Source organism: Solanum verrucosum, unplaced genomic scaffold, assembly GCF_900185275.1.
Source record: "Solanum verrucosum unplaced genomic scaffold, falcon-dt-bn FXZP01000285.1, whole genome shotgun sequence".
NCBI classification, from domain to species: domain Eukaryota; kingdom Viridiplantae; phylum Streptophyta; class Magnoliopsida; order Solanales; family Solanaceae; genus Solanum; species Solanum verrucosum.
Window position 1 is genome coordinate 665280 of NW_026019934.1, and position 15667 is coordinate 680946.

General features: G+C 34.3%; 3 protein-coding genes across 3 annotated transcripts; all 3 read left to right on the forward strand.

Moving 5' to 3' along the window:
- Positions 1 to 1307: 1307 nt before the first annotated feature.
- On the forward strand, positions 1308 to 7975 carry LOC125834217 (bZIP transcription factor TGA10-like). Its single transcript, XM_049513391.1, has 11 exons — positions 1308 to 1761; positions 1850 to 1959; positions 2471 to 2553; positions 2761 to 2883; positions 3275 to 3343; positions 3569 to 3628; positions 3886 to 3963; positions 4057 to 4132; positions 4700 to 4971; positions 5746 to 5991; positions 7650 to 7975. The coding sequence occupies exons 1-11, from the start codon at positions 1565 to 1567 to the stop codon at positions 7797 to 7799; spliced, it is 1464 nt and encodes a 487-aa protein (XP_049369348.1). The 5' UTR covers positions 1308 to 1564; the 3' UTR covers positions 7800 to 7975.
- Positions 7976 to 9336: 1361 nt separating this feature from the next.
- On the forward strand, positions 9337 to 10062 carry LOC125833924 (uncharacterized). Its single transcript, XM_049513087.1, has one exon. The coding sequence runs from the start codon at positions 9337 to 9339 to the stop codon at positions 10060 to 10062; it is 726 nt and encodes a 241-aa protein (XP_049369044.1).
- Positions 10063 to 10321: 259 nt separating this feature from the next.
- LOC125833932 (uncharacterized) lies at positions 10322 to 15128 on the forward strand. The gene is made up of 2 exons (XM_049513099.1): positions 10322 to 10542; positions 14000 to 15128. The coding sequence occupies exons 1-2, from the start codon at positions 10322 to 10324 to the stop codon at positions 15126 to 15128; spliced, it is 1350 nt and encodes a 449-aa protein (XP_049369056.1).
- Positions 15129 to 15667: the final 539 nt, after the last annotated feature.

Sequence of the window (15667 nt, forward strand, 5' to 3'; positions counted from 1 at the left end):
ATATTTTTCTTTAAAAAATGTGGGGAAGCATGCCAATCTATGTCCCTCTCATTGTGTTTTAGTTAATAGTGACCAATTAATATATTGTTATTCCCACAATCTAAGTCAAAGTAATTTCACCTATATTGTGACTACCTAACGATCATCACATGTACAAGTGCTAACTCCATAATGTGATTCAATTAATATAATTATTCATTAGTTGTATTAACTTTTCAAACTTAACGGAGTTTAAGAAATAAAAGAATTACATATTTTGGAAATTTTGAAATATTTCAAATTGTGGCGGGATGAATATAGAGTGTCAAAATATAAAAAAGTAAGCGCGATGAAATTAAAGGAGTACATTTATATGTGCATAGTGTAATTCTCATATTTTAGTTGAATTATCGATTATTTTTTAAAAAAATTTATCATTTCAATTACCTTTAGCTTTGTTGAATCATATTAGAGAGCCATAATTTTAGTATAGAACTACATAGTTCGATATTATGAGAATAGTTGTACGTTTGGCTATAAAAATTTATAATAAAGATGTTAGGATCTAGAATTTACTATAATGACAAAAGGTATAGCTAATAATAAGGACATTACAACTTTTTTTTTTTTTTAACTAACTCAATCAAACAAATGTCATGTTCGATCATGAATGATCCTGAGTCTACCTCCAGCCCTCATCACGTAGGCCTCACAATATATATGTAGACATTATCGTTACCTAATATATCCCCCCCCCCCCCCCCCATTTGTAATTTGGTTCAAATGCTTACTATCATGCCAAATGAGTTTTTGATAGCAAGCGCAATAACTTTATTTCTTAGCCAAGCTCATTAAGCAATTAGCATTATAGCAAAACACGTACTATTATATCAAAGTTATAGCTGGTAGCAAAGACACCGATGCTCCACAACTTTATCTCTAATAATTTATCAAGCTCATGATCAAGCAATTAAATCATTTTCGATCATGACTCAGACTCAAGCCATTCACGACTCATCATCACCTCAATCTCGTTATAGACTTGATATTAATGTTACCTAACATAAGATGAAATAAAAAGTTATAAGTTAAACCATAAAAGAGGTGGCTAGTACGAGTTGGTAGCTGCATGAAAATGTCAAAGGTAATAACACCAAAGAAGAAGAGGTCACATATGTCATTTCACAACTAAGATGGTTGAACAAGGAAGCTCAAAAACGTCCGTTTCCATATTAGAGATCACTCTAGATATCCTTCAAACTAAAAAAATTTCTTTTAAAATTTAAATAAAATCATCGTCTTCTTCTCCTTCTCCTTCTGCTTAAAAATAGATTTGTCTTTTTGCTTCGTTAACATTCAATTCGCGTTTCCTTATCCTCTCTCCACCAAAAAAAGAGGAAAAAAACATTTTATATCTCTCTATCTTTAGTACCGTACACCGACTGATACTAGCTGTCTTACCTTTATTCTCTCTCTATAAAAAGAAAACACGGTGCATAAAGCATCTTGCTCGCTTCTCTATATATACCACAAGAAAAGAATAAACATAAGGAGTTTGCTACTATCATCAATTATCAAAAAAATAATGGGTCTTCAAAGTCATGAAAATCAAATATCTTTTGGAAATCATGATCATCAGTTCCATCAACAACAACAAACTCAACATCAGCATCAACACCAGCAACTATTATTCCAAAATAATACTGATCAGCGAAATAACGCTGATCAGATTTCTTTTGGAATGTTACATCAGTCATCTTCTGTCATACCTGAAAATTTCATGTAATTTATTTTCCGTTTTCTTAATCCAAATTCGCGAAAAATTGTTTTATTTTTTTATTTTTAAAATCATGATTAATATTTTCTGCAGAAATAAAGAGAGTAGCAGTACTGGAGGTTATGATTTAGGTGAACTAGATGATCAAGCTCTTTTCCTGTACCTTGATGCTCAAGATCCTTCTTCAAATCATGATCAAATACGTACGTTTGTTTACTTTTTTATAATTTGAATCTCCTTAGTGAAAATCCTGTTCAATATACTTTTGATTCTATAAATTTGTAAGTTTGTTCTAAAGAGAATATTCTCTTTTTGAGATGGTTGTTCTTTTTGACCAGATCCTTCACATAATCATTTGAGAATTTAATTTCCCTTGAAATCAGAAAGAAAAATAAACTGCTTTTAGTTTTTTCAGAAAAATTGAATTTTTTTTGTTTTCTTTAGATTTCAAAAGTCAAACAAATTCTTATTTGTGACTTTTACGGCTAGCTCTAGAAATTGGAACTTTAACACATAAATCTTCTGTTTCCTCTAGATTTCGAGAGTCAACTAAATTCTTCTTTGTTATTTTTACACTAAGCTCTCAAAATTCAAACTTTTATCACATAAATTGAGACATAAGAAGTTTCTCTCTAGAAAAAAAAAAAGTAGATCTCTCTAGCTTTTTGTCTCTTTATTGACAAGTTTTTTAATTTTTTGGTTATAATTTTGCAGAAAACAATTCAGAGATGATGAGACCACCAACTCTCAACATTTTTCCATCACAACCCATGCATGTTGAGCCATCATCTACAAAGGTAAAAAAAAATAACCAGTTTGATACACAAAACATCTCGTCTTAGAAGAGTCGGAGGAAAGGCTCAAAGAGTAATTTGATATGTGTACAAAGGAAGTATATATAATACTAATAATAATGTTTCATTTTCTTGTCCTTAACTACTTTTTTTCTAATTAATGAAGTTTTAATGACTTGTTATTAATTAATTAATTTCTGTTTTTGGTAGGGAAATGCTGGATTTGTTTCTAGTGGTTCTGAGAAATCATCTGAGCCGTCCATAATGGAGTTATCAAAGTCCAAAAATAATGTACTTTCTACTTCTTCTGGACCTGAGCCTAAAATTCCTAAGGTATTTGTTTATTTTCAACTAATTTGTAATGATTTGTATATTCATCAGTAAAATATATCCTACCCTCTCCATTTCAATTTTCGTAGTTCGATGGTCAAATTACGACGAGAATATGGTGTAATTTTTTTGGAATTGATTTTTTATGTTTAAAAACCATATAAAAAATATTATAATAAGCGGTTAACTAAAAAGATCATAAAATATTTAAGACACTTAGGATCAATTTTAATTTTTTAAAATAAAGATATAGTGTCACATAAATTGAAACAAAATAAATCAGTACTCGAGAATATTTCTTTTTTCGGGTACTCGGAAGGTTGCTTGTTCTTCAATTTTGCGCGATTATTTTAATTTAATTTCGCCTATAATTTTATTCATTGGTTGGTGGCAGCGAGAGTGGAATAAGAAAGGTCAAAATTCAGGTTCAGAGCAAAATGCACCTAAAACGACAGATCATAAGGTAAGATTCTTGATTCTTCGGTTCAGTCATCGGTGTATAAAATATTTTGTGTTTACACAAAATCTGGGGAAGTGTCGCGCGTCAAAGGGTGTGACGTAGTCCATCTGTCCTACTGCAAGCATTAGTGATTGCACGCCTTCATGGCTCAAACGGATGATTTTCTTATTTGAGGAAATTAATATAACTTTTTATGCATTTTTTTTAGTTAGTTGTTTTTCCTTGCAGACATTGAGGAGACTTGCTCAGAATAGAGAGGCAGCTAGGAAAAGCAGAATTAGGAAAAAGGTACTTAATTATATACTATTAATTCTTTAATTAATTATTATCATTGGTTTGAAAGTTAAAATAAGAGCATCATAATTTACTATTTATAGAAATTTGTTAATCTAGTTAGAACTGAAGATCCATAGGAAACAACTCCTTTATATATCTTACATAAGATAATAAGGATAAACGTCTGTGTACTTTTTATCTTCTCCAAACTCCTCGCGTGGAATTATATTGGGTATGTTATTGTTCATCTAATTATTTTTCTATTGCAGGCTTATATTCAACAACTAGAGTCAAGTAGGATAAGGCTTGCCCAGCTAGAGCAAGAATTACAAAGGGCTAGATCTCAAGTAATAAAATTTCTCTTATTTTATTCATAGAATTACTTGGTTTTAATTTTCTTATATACTCACCAAAAAAAAAAAAAAAAAAAATTTTTGTAGGGTTTTCATTTTGCGGGTAATGCTCTTTTAGGAGGAGACCAAGGACTTCCTAATAACATTGGAAACATGACCTCAGGTACAATTTCAATCATTAAAAGACGAATTTATAATTTAAAGTTTACGAATTCTGAATTTTAACATTTTTGAAATAAGGACTTTTAAAGATAAATATACGATTGACCAAAGTTATTGATATTGTCGAAATCGCACCTTCTACTCTACCCGCTTCTACAATTATCTAATATTTAATTAATTTATTAATCCCATATTACATATCCCTACTAAAACTTAATTAGACATCCTTATTGATCTTTATTATTCAAAAAAAATCATCAAGGACACCCTAATCTTCTCGATCATATTTCCCTATTATTATTAATCTTTAATAGTACTGATTTTTTTTTTCAAAATATATTTTTTACTCACAGACCAAATATATTCTTTCCACGTCTTACAAAACACACTCTCAATTAATTTATTGCTCATATTTGTTACTTTATGTTGCGAGCATAATTAAGTAAAAATGTGCTCTCTCTACAACTAACATTTAAAATTTTTAATTTAAATGATCGCACATTTCAAAATGATATCCAAACAGATAGAGTGAATTTTCACGGTTTCATTTTTGTATGAATATTTGTAGATGCTGCAGTGTTTGATATGGAGTACTCAAGGTGGCTGGAGGAACATCATCGTCTCATGTGTGAGCTTCGAAATGCAGTGACCGAACATTTTCCGGAGAACGATCTTCGAATTTACGTCGAAAATTGTGTCACACATTACGATGAAATGATGAATCTCAAGAGCATGCTTGTAAAATCCGATGTATTTCATCTTATTTCCGGCATGTGGAAAACTCCGGCGGAGCGTTGTTTCATTTGGATGGGAGATTTCCGCCCATCCGAACTCATCAAGGTACGTGTGTATGTACTATCAGATCGCCTAAAAGATAATTACAGTTAAGTATATATTCTTCATATGTGAAATTGGTAACTTGGAAAATAAAGCCAATTGCTTGTTACAACATACTATAAAATATGCACCGGTAACATTAAAAAATTGACATAATGCATTTACGTTGCTTAAAATCCTAATACAAAACCCTAATTTGCTTAAGATATAAATAGTACTCACGATAGATTTATGTTTTTTTTTTAAAATTATTTGTTCTAAAAAGAATGATGTCTTCTTAATTTTAACTTTAAAATACTTATTCCTCGTCCCAAATCAGTTGTCATGTTTATCTTTTTGAAAGTTCAATTAACTCATTTTCGAAGCTAAATTAGATAAGATAATCAACTCAATACTTATATTTAAAATTTTGTTATTAAAAATTACCTACAAATTGCAGGCTTTCTTATAATAACTTGATGAAAAATATATTTTTTAAAATGTTAGTCAAAGTTCATGACTCTCGAAATGCGAAACACGACAACTAATATAGGACGGAGGGAGTACTATTTTACCTTTAATGAGATGATTTATTTTAGGTCACAAATTTCAAACATTTTTTTTCTTTCATAAACTTCGTGCAAATACTCAAACATCGTCACATAAATTGATTCTAATTTCTTCACTTTTTGTGTCATATCCTTATATTATGGGTGAATAGTATTATTAGGTGTACATTTGGGAGTTTTTATGTATATTGAGATGAGCTAATTTTTGTTAATGATGCATGATTAATAGATAATCCTGAGTCAGATAGAGCCATTAACAGAACAACAATTTGTGGGAATATGTGGATTACAACAATCAACACAAGAAGCTGAGGAAGCTCTCTCACAAGGGCTGGAAAATCTGAATCAATCAGTTTCAGACACAATTGTCTCTGATGCATTATTGGCTAACTGCCCTCAAAACATGGCAAATTATATGGGACAAATGGCTCTTGCCATCAACAAACTCTCCACTATTGAAGGCTTTGTTAGACAGGTACACACATATATAGTCCCTCATATATATATACATAACTATTTATAAACTCATATAGTAATTATATACTCCCTTCAATCCAATTTATGTGACGGCAACAATAACATGCCCAATGTAATATCCTATAAGTGAAAAACAGAAAGAATGATGTTTTACGTAGATCTTATCCTAACTTGAAGATAGAGAGGTTGTTTCCGATAGACCCTCAACTGAAGTAAAACATATGAAATCGGTACAAAATCTAAAAATGAAAAGATATTTATTTATTGGATTATAACTTATACCCTAAAGTATAAAAAATATTTTCACACTACTAGTGTTTACACTTTAACATGTTGTAATGAGTAACCTGCCTTATTTCAGGTTACAATCTTATCTCTATATTTCAAATGAATGGTTACATGTTGTAGTTATTTTTTAAGTGAGTTAATACCGTAAAAATACATAAAAGTAAAACTATTACTATTATTTTTTTAATGCTAAAATAAATCTCTTCACATTAGCAGTTGAGATAGAGTCAAAATTAAGTGATTTTGATAGATTGGTAGGGCCAAGATAGAAGTACTATATCTACTCTTAGTTTAGTTGGAAAACCTACTCCATCATGTATGACCTATTCTCACCAGCTTATTTTTCCATATATAGACTTCATTTAATCAGTGTGACCAATATTTACCTTACAAGAAATGACCTTGAACTCTTCTTGTTTGCAAATATATCATTTGTGTACAAAATTTATCTAAAATTTAAGCTTTTCTAACTCGGTCTGGCCCAGTCGTCCTCCACGTCTACTGACTTTTCAAAAGGCGGAATGCTCAAACTCTTTTATTCTTTTCCCTGCCCTCCACCTCTTACTTCATTTCTTTCTTCTTGTGTTCAATCAACATAATCCTTTTCTAGAAATTATTAATCGAAGTACTTAGCAATAACATATTGTGGTTCAAGTAATAAAGATTATATTATATGGTTTCATGTATGTTTAGGTACAAGATAAGTTTTCTTTGTCTTGTATATTAAAATGTCATTTTTGCATGAATTCAGTACAAAACAACACAAGAGTACAAATTTGTAAAACTAATACTTCCAAATATATAGAGTAGGGACCAAAAAATGTTTAAGTTTTAGGCCTATACATTTTGTATGAATGAAGTGACATTCATAAGCCTATTGATTTAGAACACAATAGATAAGAGCTCGATCGAACCTAATTACTTTTACAAATAGTAGTTACGTTAAAAATTCATTAAATATCTACACATCAAATTAAGAATTCAGATATATTAACACTTGAAAATTGAAATTATCTAATATTTAAAACCTACTAAACAAAAATTCTGACTCATGTATCTCTTTTCAAGTCATTTAGCAGTTTGCTCATGAATATAAAGTAGTTATAATATGTACATGTTCTATAATATCAAAATTCTATAATTCCACCAGCTAATAGTAGCTGTCTTTTCACATTCTAAATTTGTAATAAAAATCTTACATTAAGTCAATAACTACCCTGGTATATATTTTTTTACACTGATTGCGATTTAAAACATTAATGAAATAAATATAATAAAAATCCCTCCAAAGTCAAATTAACATGAATTGACTACTTCTTACTTAACGATCTATTGAAAATACGAGTTAATGACTATTTTCAATTACAGGCTGATAATTTGAGACATCAGACAATTCATCGACTTCATCAAATCTTGACGAGCCGTCAAGCTGCAAGGTGTTTTTTGGCAATTGCTGAATATTTTCATAGGCTTAGGGCTCTCAGCTCTCTTTGGGTGGCGCGGCCTCGACAGGAATAACTTAAAACTTTTAACTAGCTAGCTAGCCATGTTAATTATAATTTCTATAGGTCCTTAATATATATATTTTCTCTAAAATTACTCCTTTTTTTGTTATTTTTATATTTTCCTTAACCCTTTAGTTTATATAGATAGATGTATAGATAAACAAAAGAAATTACTAGTATAAAATTATGAAAGTAGAACTTAATGATCTCCTTTTAATTATGTCTTCTTTTTCTTCACATTGATTATTATATAGAGACTAGAGAGATCTCACAAAAAAATTTGTTAAATGTTTGTTAATGTTAAATCAGTATGTATGGAGGCTTGCATTTCGGGGTCTAGTATGATAAAAACGTACCATTTAAATTTAAAGATAAGTTCTATAGAGTGGTGGTTAGACCGACTTTGTTGTATGAGACAGAGTTTTAAAGTGAGGATGTTGAGATGGATGTGTAGGCATATTAGGATAATTTGAGGGAAGGCAGATGTGCTGATGCTGCAGCAAAAAGGTGTGAGAGGTTAAATATAGTGAAAACGAGGAGGTATGAAATGTGTGTATATACAGATACAACTCTATCTTGAGAAGATTAAACAGTTATGATCCATAAATTATTGATTTGTTCTAAATATTGATAGTTGTGATATCAGGACTGATTGCATTTAATAATCTATGTCATTTGATACTCATAAGGCTGACGCATACTAATAAGCAATAATTAAGGTCGCTTGGTTTGGCATGAGGGATAAGAATAAATAGTTTTGGAATAAAAAAATAGTTTCGAGATTAGTATGATATTGTCCACTTTGGGTCAAGCCCTCACGGATTTGTTTTTGGGCACATCCCAAAAGGCCTCATACTAATGGAGTTGGGTGAGCACTTATATATTGGTACATTTCTTCTTCTCCATCCGATGTGGGATAGGTTTGTTACCCAACAATCAGTTATCCCATATACATGGTGGGATAAGTTATCTCAGGATAATTAATCCTAGGATAACTTGTTTCCAACCAAATGACCCCTTATAGTCTTTGATTAGTCACGAAAAGTGTCATAATACATAAATATGTTTTTTTTAAAACTTGGTCTAGACTTGCATCTATTCCCTCCAATTTGGGTATACACAAGTTGGTATTGAAACTTGAATAAAGTTAAACAATTAGACATACATGTTATATGTGGCATGATACACGTAGGATGTGAATTGCCAAGTAAGACACACATGTCTATTTGTTCGACTCTATACATGTTTAGGTGTTAGTTATGCACACCAAAAGTTGGAAAACATAAATGTTAATTAAAACAATTATCATACATTAATCAAAGCAAATCATTGGGATTTGTTAGTGGAGAAACCAAAGCACATTCCTGATAATTACAAGGTTCAATGCATTGAGTGATATGATATTAGAACTTGTCAAGAATTCATGGATCAGGACTGTTAATATTCCCAAAACAAAATTAAAGAGGGAGTGTGTGTGAGTATATATTTGTGTACTTATGTCTCTAACAACAATGTGCACTGAAATTGATACTTTACGAGAATAGCAGAAAATGAATGATTTCATTGACAAAAAAACTAAGCCCAATGTCCGTAGAGGAGGGCAGTCGTTGCGAATGAGTCAGTTACTACGAGCTTCTTTGGCTAATGTATCTGATCGTCCTCCTCCTCTTGACGTTGTCTTAAATCACTTCAGCCATCGTCATCCATTGCTGCGATTGCACCTTCGAGAGAGTGAAGGAATCAATTGCACCTTTTGCAATATCAGTATCTCTGGTTGGGCTTATGCTTGTGAGAAGCATTGTGGTTATTACCTTCATGAGGTGTGTAGTAACTTCCCTAGAGAAATTCGCCACGATTTTCATCCCGGCATTGACCACACTCTTAATCTAAGGCCGTTTCAGTTGGCCAACAACAATGAGAAGTTTCATTGCGCTGCGTGTGGTGATGATGATTCTATTCATTCTCTGTTCCGGTCATACTATGGCTGCGAGTCGTGCAATTTCAATCTTCATGTTGAATGTGCTTTAATACCTATAGCATTATCTCGTAATGTGAAATATCCGCTTCATCTGTTCCTTTTTTTCCAAATAAATTGTGAGGCTGCTACTCTCATTTGCTCAATTTGTGCTAAAGTTGTTCCCACTTCCGGGTGCTGGCTATTGTACAACCATGAGAATGATTACCTCTGTCACTTCAATTGTGCTGCTGTATCAGAATACCGAATGGAGAATCATTCTATGGGTAAACTTCAAAACCAGCTGCAAACTCTGGCGTAAACAAATCATCCTACTAGTATACTTACAGGTCAACCGTGTGGGGACGTTACACATTTCTCTCATCGCCATACTCTCAGGGAATATAACTCGGCCAAGCCCCTGGCATGCAACGTGTGCAACGTTGAAAACTCGATAGGGTACTTTTGCAGTGATTGCAATTACTTTATTGATAAGATTTGCTTCTCTGTCCCATTCACGATTCAACATATGTCTCATCCCCAACACCCTCTCAAGTTAACTTGCTACTTGGATTATCAAAATGAGAATGTCAATTGCCCGGGCTGCCAAGGTAGATTCCCAAATGGTCGTAGCAGGGCCTACTATATTTCTTATAAATCGCCAGTGTGCTGGAGCTCCCAAGACCTTGACTCTAGTGAACAATGTCTTGTATGAGCTCTTATTTGAATTCCCCTTTAAGCATGAGAATGCAGAGATCAAGGGCAACATTTGTTCCAAGAAAGTGGTGACCAAAGGCGGACTGTTTGTCACGCCCGGAACCTACACCCTGGGCGGGACCGGCACCTGGAGACCATTGCTGGCCCCAGGCGAACCCTTGGCCCGGCTTTCTTAACTCAGCGGAAACTTAACTCAACAGAATAACTCAATGCCATGCAAAGACATAAACAACTTAACTAACAAAAGTATGGCCCAAAGGGCAACTCGAGTCTCATAATAGAATATTTACATATATATATATATATATACGCATACATGGATGAGAGACTCAAAACTAACTGACTGACTGTCTATTGAAGCCTCTAATATCCTGAGATGGATGTGGGGACAGACCCCGCAACATCCTAATAGAACAAAACTAAGTACACCAAATAATTGAGTCCTCCGGAATGCAAGGAGGCTCACCACAAACTCTGGAGTGCTCGGCTGGATCAACGACGTGCAGGATGCTGATCTGGGGTACCTGTATCTGCATCATAAGACGATGCAGGCCAACTGGCATCAGTACATGGAATGTACGAATATGTGAGCTGGAAAAGCTGAACCCCAACTTAAGCTTGAAAGGAGAACAAGAGATCACTTACCTTGACTCTGAACAACTCATATAAATAACTGGACTCAAAGTAAAGCAATGAGACACAAGCCATACATATAAAGCTTGTAAAAGAATGTAAACAACTTAGATCGTTAAGGATAAAATGATAACAAACTCGACTTTTCTTTTATAAACATAATACAACTTTATGGGAGGTTCTTTAACCGACAACCACCACTACGAGCCTTAGTGATGATACAACGTTTTACCTCACGTTGCCAAGGACCATCCTATACCTTGCCATCGATATAGGACCTTACTTTTGCTTAGTGGATCCACTAGCCTAATTTTACGTGATCATCTAAAAAGAATGATACGACAAGTCCCATGTTGGCGCATGGTTCTTATGGAGAGTTGAGTTAATATGAACTCGTGTCCCCAATTCGGTGCTCAATACTACTCCCAAAAATACTTTGGCTCATGCTTTTAAAATAACTTCTTTCTTTGATTGAGATAATTACTCAAAACTTTAGCCCAAAGGCTCCTTTGGGGAAAGAAAACATGATTCCCTTCTTATTCAAATATAATAGCATTTACAACCTCCTTTGGGAATACTTAGTTCCCTAATAGCTTTCTCCTTTTTTTTTTTTTTAAAGAGAACTCAACTTTAAACTCATGACTTAGCTTGAAACTAAGACTCTTACTCGACTTGAAACTTCACTTGACTTGGGACTATCTTTCCTTGAATCGGAATTATGAATTCAAGGTGTTCGATCACATGTTATGGAAGGATTCTTGAACGCTTAGACGCACTTTGGAACGTCGAAAACAACTATAAAACATAGGTGAATTACTTTGGAACATGCAAGAGAAAGTGAGAAAAGAAGAGGGGAGACTTGGCTGAGACTTCAGATTTCTGGTGACACAGATGGGACTTACGGACTCCATCGACGGACCGTAGATGGACTTACGGTCCGTACTGCAGGTCCGTAGATTGCGTCAGAGATTTTCCCCAGAATTCACTTAAGAAAAAGACTAAGTGTTGACCTACGGTCCTGACTTACGGTCCGTAGGTCAGGCCACAGACCGTAGATCGATGCCCCAACAACCAACTTCTGTTCCGATTGACGGTTGACCAGTACGGACCGTCGATCGATCTACGGTCCGTAGATCAGTCCCGTAGATGGGGATCGACAGCCCAGAAATTTCTGCAAATCGATGGTGGATCAACCTTTAAAGGGTCATAGCTCTTAGAATCATAATCCCCTCAACATACAATAGGTTTCAACTTAAAGCACAACCCAATCAAGCCTCACAACGAACAATAACTTCAACAACCTCAACAACAATATTAACAACAACTAACAACTTCGACACTTCAACAACAATTCCCAATCTTTTCTCAAAGCATAGAATAAACTTGGTGTGTGTGAGGGGAAGGATCAACCCACACGAAAAACTCACATACCTTGATAGGGATCACCCCCGACGAAAATCCACAATGGTCTTGACAAATCTCCTCTTTCTTCTCTTCTTCTTCTTCTCCTTCTTCTCTTCTTCAATCTCAAGAACCCTAACTCTTTCTCTTTCAAAAATGGGACAAAAATGATCCAAAGATCATCCTAATACAACAATATGAGCTCAAAAGAATTGGCTAGGGAAAAGACTAAAATGCCCTTAATGATTCCCGGACGGATTTCCTTGTCAACTGCCCAACTTTCAAAGGTCATAACTCCCTCATACGAACTCGGAATCGAGCAAACTCGGTGGCGTTGGAAAGGTCGTTCCACGAACTTTGCAACCATAACTGGAATTCCGCCTAACTCATCCTGAGCTATAATTTATGGCTGTTCAAAGTTGGCCAAAATTTCACATTTTTCCATACTTAGCCAAAATTTCCAAAACTTTAAATTCTTTCAAAAAAATGAAAATTTCCAATTCTAAGCCTCTTCAATTATTTCATATTGCCGAATGTTACACTGTTGTACTATAATCTAGAACTTGATGAAGCTTTGCACCTTTGTTGTGCCCTCACAAAAGAATCCAACATCAATGAGGCAAAGATGGATACGTTATCACTTCAACGTTTAAATGAAGTGAGGATAACTGAACAAATTGAAATTAGTTCCTCCACAAGACTGAATAAATTTGTTTTTTTGCAGTGTGTTATGTCTTGATGTGTGTTTGTTTTCTTACTTTTTCCTTTTTTTGTTTCCAACTGGTTTGCTTGTCTATCTATTGTGTGATTTTGGTAATGTTACTGCTGTGTATTGTCTTATCTTGGAATGAAAACTCTGTTGCCCTTCTTATTTTATAGTTAGGCTTAGTTTTACTCATCTTTTGTTGAAATATCTAATATGGAAAAGACTCGCTATCAAAAGTTGAGAAAAGCTAATATGAACAAAAGAAATCTCTCAAGGACTTAGAAATTTCAATTTCCAGAAGGGCATGGCTTTTTCAAGAACATTTTTTTCAAATCTTTTAAAAAGCAGGTGCTTTGGTTGTTATGAATGTGGTCATAAAAAAAGAGAGGTAGTGGACTAGTAGTTGAGAATATAAAATTTACAAGTTAGGTAAACAACAAACTTGTTTAGGTTCAGAAGTACTAAGTTCTTAAATTATCTCAACAAGTATACTATATGGAATTATTTTATCTTCACTACTTTAAGACTTTAAGCTAAATGCTCAGCTTATAAATCTCAGTGAATATATTACTGGGAAGAAAACAACCAAATTCTTCCTTGCATCTTTCATTTCATACAAAAAACACCACTGCAGATTTTTGGAACTAAACCCAATATCTGCAGAGAAGGGCAGTCACTGCGAATGAGTTAGATACTACGAACTGCTTTTGCTGATACCTCAGATAAAGAGGGTGCCTTGAATCATTTCAACCATCGTCATCCATTGTTTCGATATCACCTTGGAGAGAGTGATCCAATGCAGCTTTTGTAATATCGTCATCTCTGGTCGAGGTTATGCCTGCAATAAACAATGTGATTATTACCTTCATGAGGTGTGTAGTAAATTTCCAAGGGAAATTCAGCATGATTTTCATCCTGGCTCTGACCACAATCTTATTCTCCGGCCCTTTAAAGCCACAAACCGAGAACAGTTTTATTGTGCTGCTTGTGGACATGATGATTCTGTTTATTCTCTGTTCCAGTCATACTATGGCTGCGAGTCGTGCAATTTCAATCTTCATGTTGAATGCGCTTCTATACCCATAACCTTGGACCAAAAAGTGAAATATCCGCTTCATCTGTTCCTTTCTTTCCCAATAACCAGTGAGACAGCTACTCTCTTCTGCTCAATTTGTACTGAAGTTGTTCCCACTTCTGGATGCTGGCTATTTTACAACCATGAGCATGATTACCTCTGTCATGTCAATTGTGCTGCTGTATCAGAATACGGAATAGAGAATCATTCCATGGGTAAACTAAAAAACCGGCTGCAAACTCTGGCAACAACAAATCGCCCTCCCACAACACTTACAGGTCACCCTCCCACACATTTCTCTCACCGCCATGCTCTCAAGGAATATAACTCGGACAAGTCCCTGTCATGCAACTTGTGCCGCTCTGAATACTCGACAGGGTACTTTTGCAGTGATTGCAATTACTTTATTGATAAGACTTGCTTCTCGGTTCCATCTATGATTCAACATATGTCTCATCCCCAACACCCTCTCAAGTTAACTTGCTACTTGGATTATCAAAATGAGAATGTTAATTGCCCGGGCTGCCAGGCTAAATTCAAAAGTGGTCGTAGCAGGGCCTACTATTGTACTCCATGCAAATTCATTATGAGTCGTCAGTGTGCTGGAGCTCCAAAGACCTTGACGCTGGCAGACAATATCTCATACGAGCTCTTCTTTGAATTCCCCTTTAAGCATGAGAATGCAGAGGTCAAGTGCAACATTTGTTCCAATAAAGTGGTGATCAAAGATGGCCTGTTGTACTATAATCTAGAGCGTGATGAAACTTTGCATGTTTCTTGTGCCCTCACAAAAGAATCCAAAAAGAAAATGACCAGTTCAATTCCACGGTTAAATGAAGTGAGGATAACTGAGTAAATCGAAATTAGTTCCTCCTCAAGACTGGAAGTTTAGTACAGTTGCAAGTATGAAGGTGTTTGTTTTTTGGCAGTGTGTTATGTCTTGATGTGTGTTTGTATCTTTGCTTTTTCCTTTTTGTTTCCAGCTGTTGTGCTTGTTTATCTGTTGTGGTGATTTTGGTAATGTTACTGCTATGTGTTGTCTTATCTTGGAATGAAAGCCCTATTGCCTTCTTATTTTTATGGTTAGGCTTAATTTAACTCTTCTTTTGTTGAAATATCTATTATTCATGGGAAACAGAGTTGAGTTACTATTATTCATGCGCAGAAAGCAACTTAATGAACTGTATAAGCACAAATCTAGACTATTCCTTTGCCATGTTCCGATTAAACCTTGTACTGGCTGAGTAACTAGTCATTCACCTAATTCTGAAAGAGGAGGGAAGAAGTCATCTAGACTATTCCATTGGGTGCTTTCTACGTCCCCAACAGAGGTAACTCTGTCCACCAAAGCTTAGACCTATCGGAAGAAACTGGAAAGGAAATACTTTTCCAAAA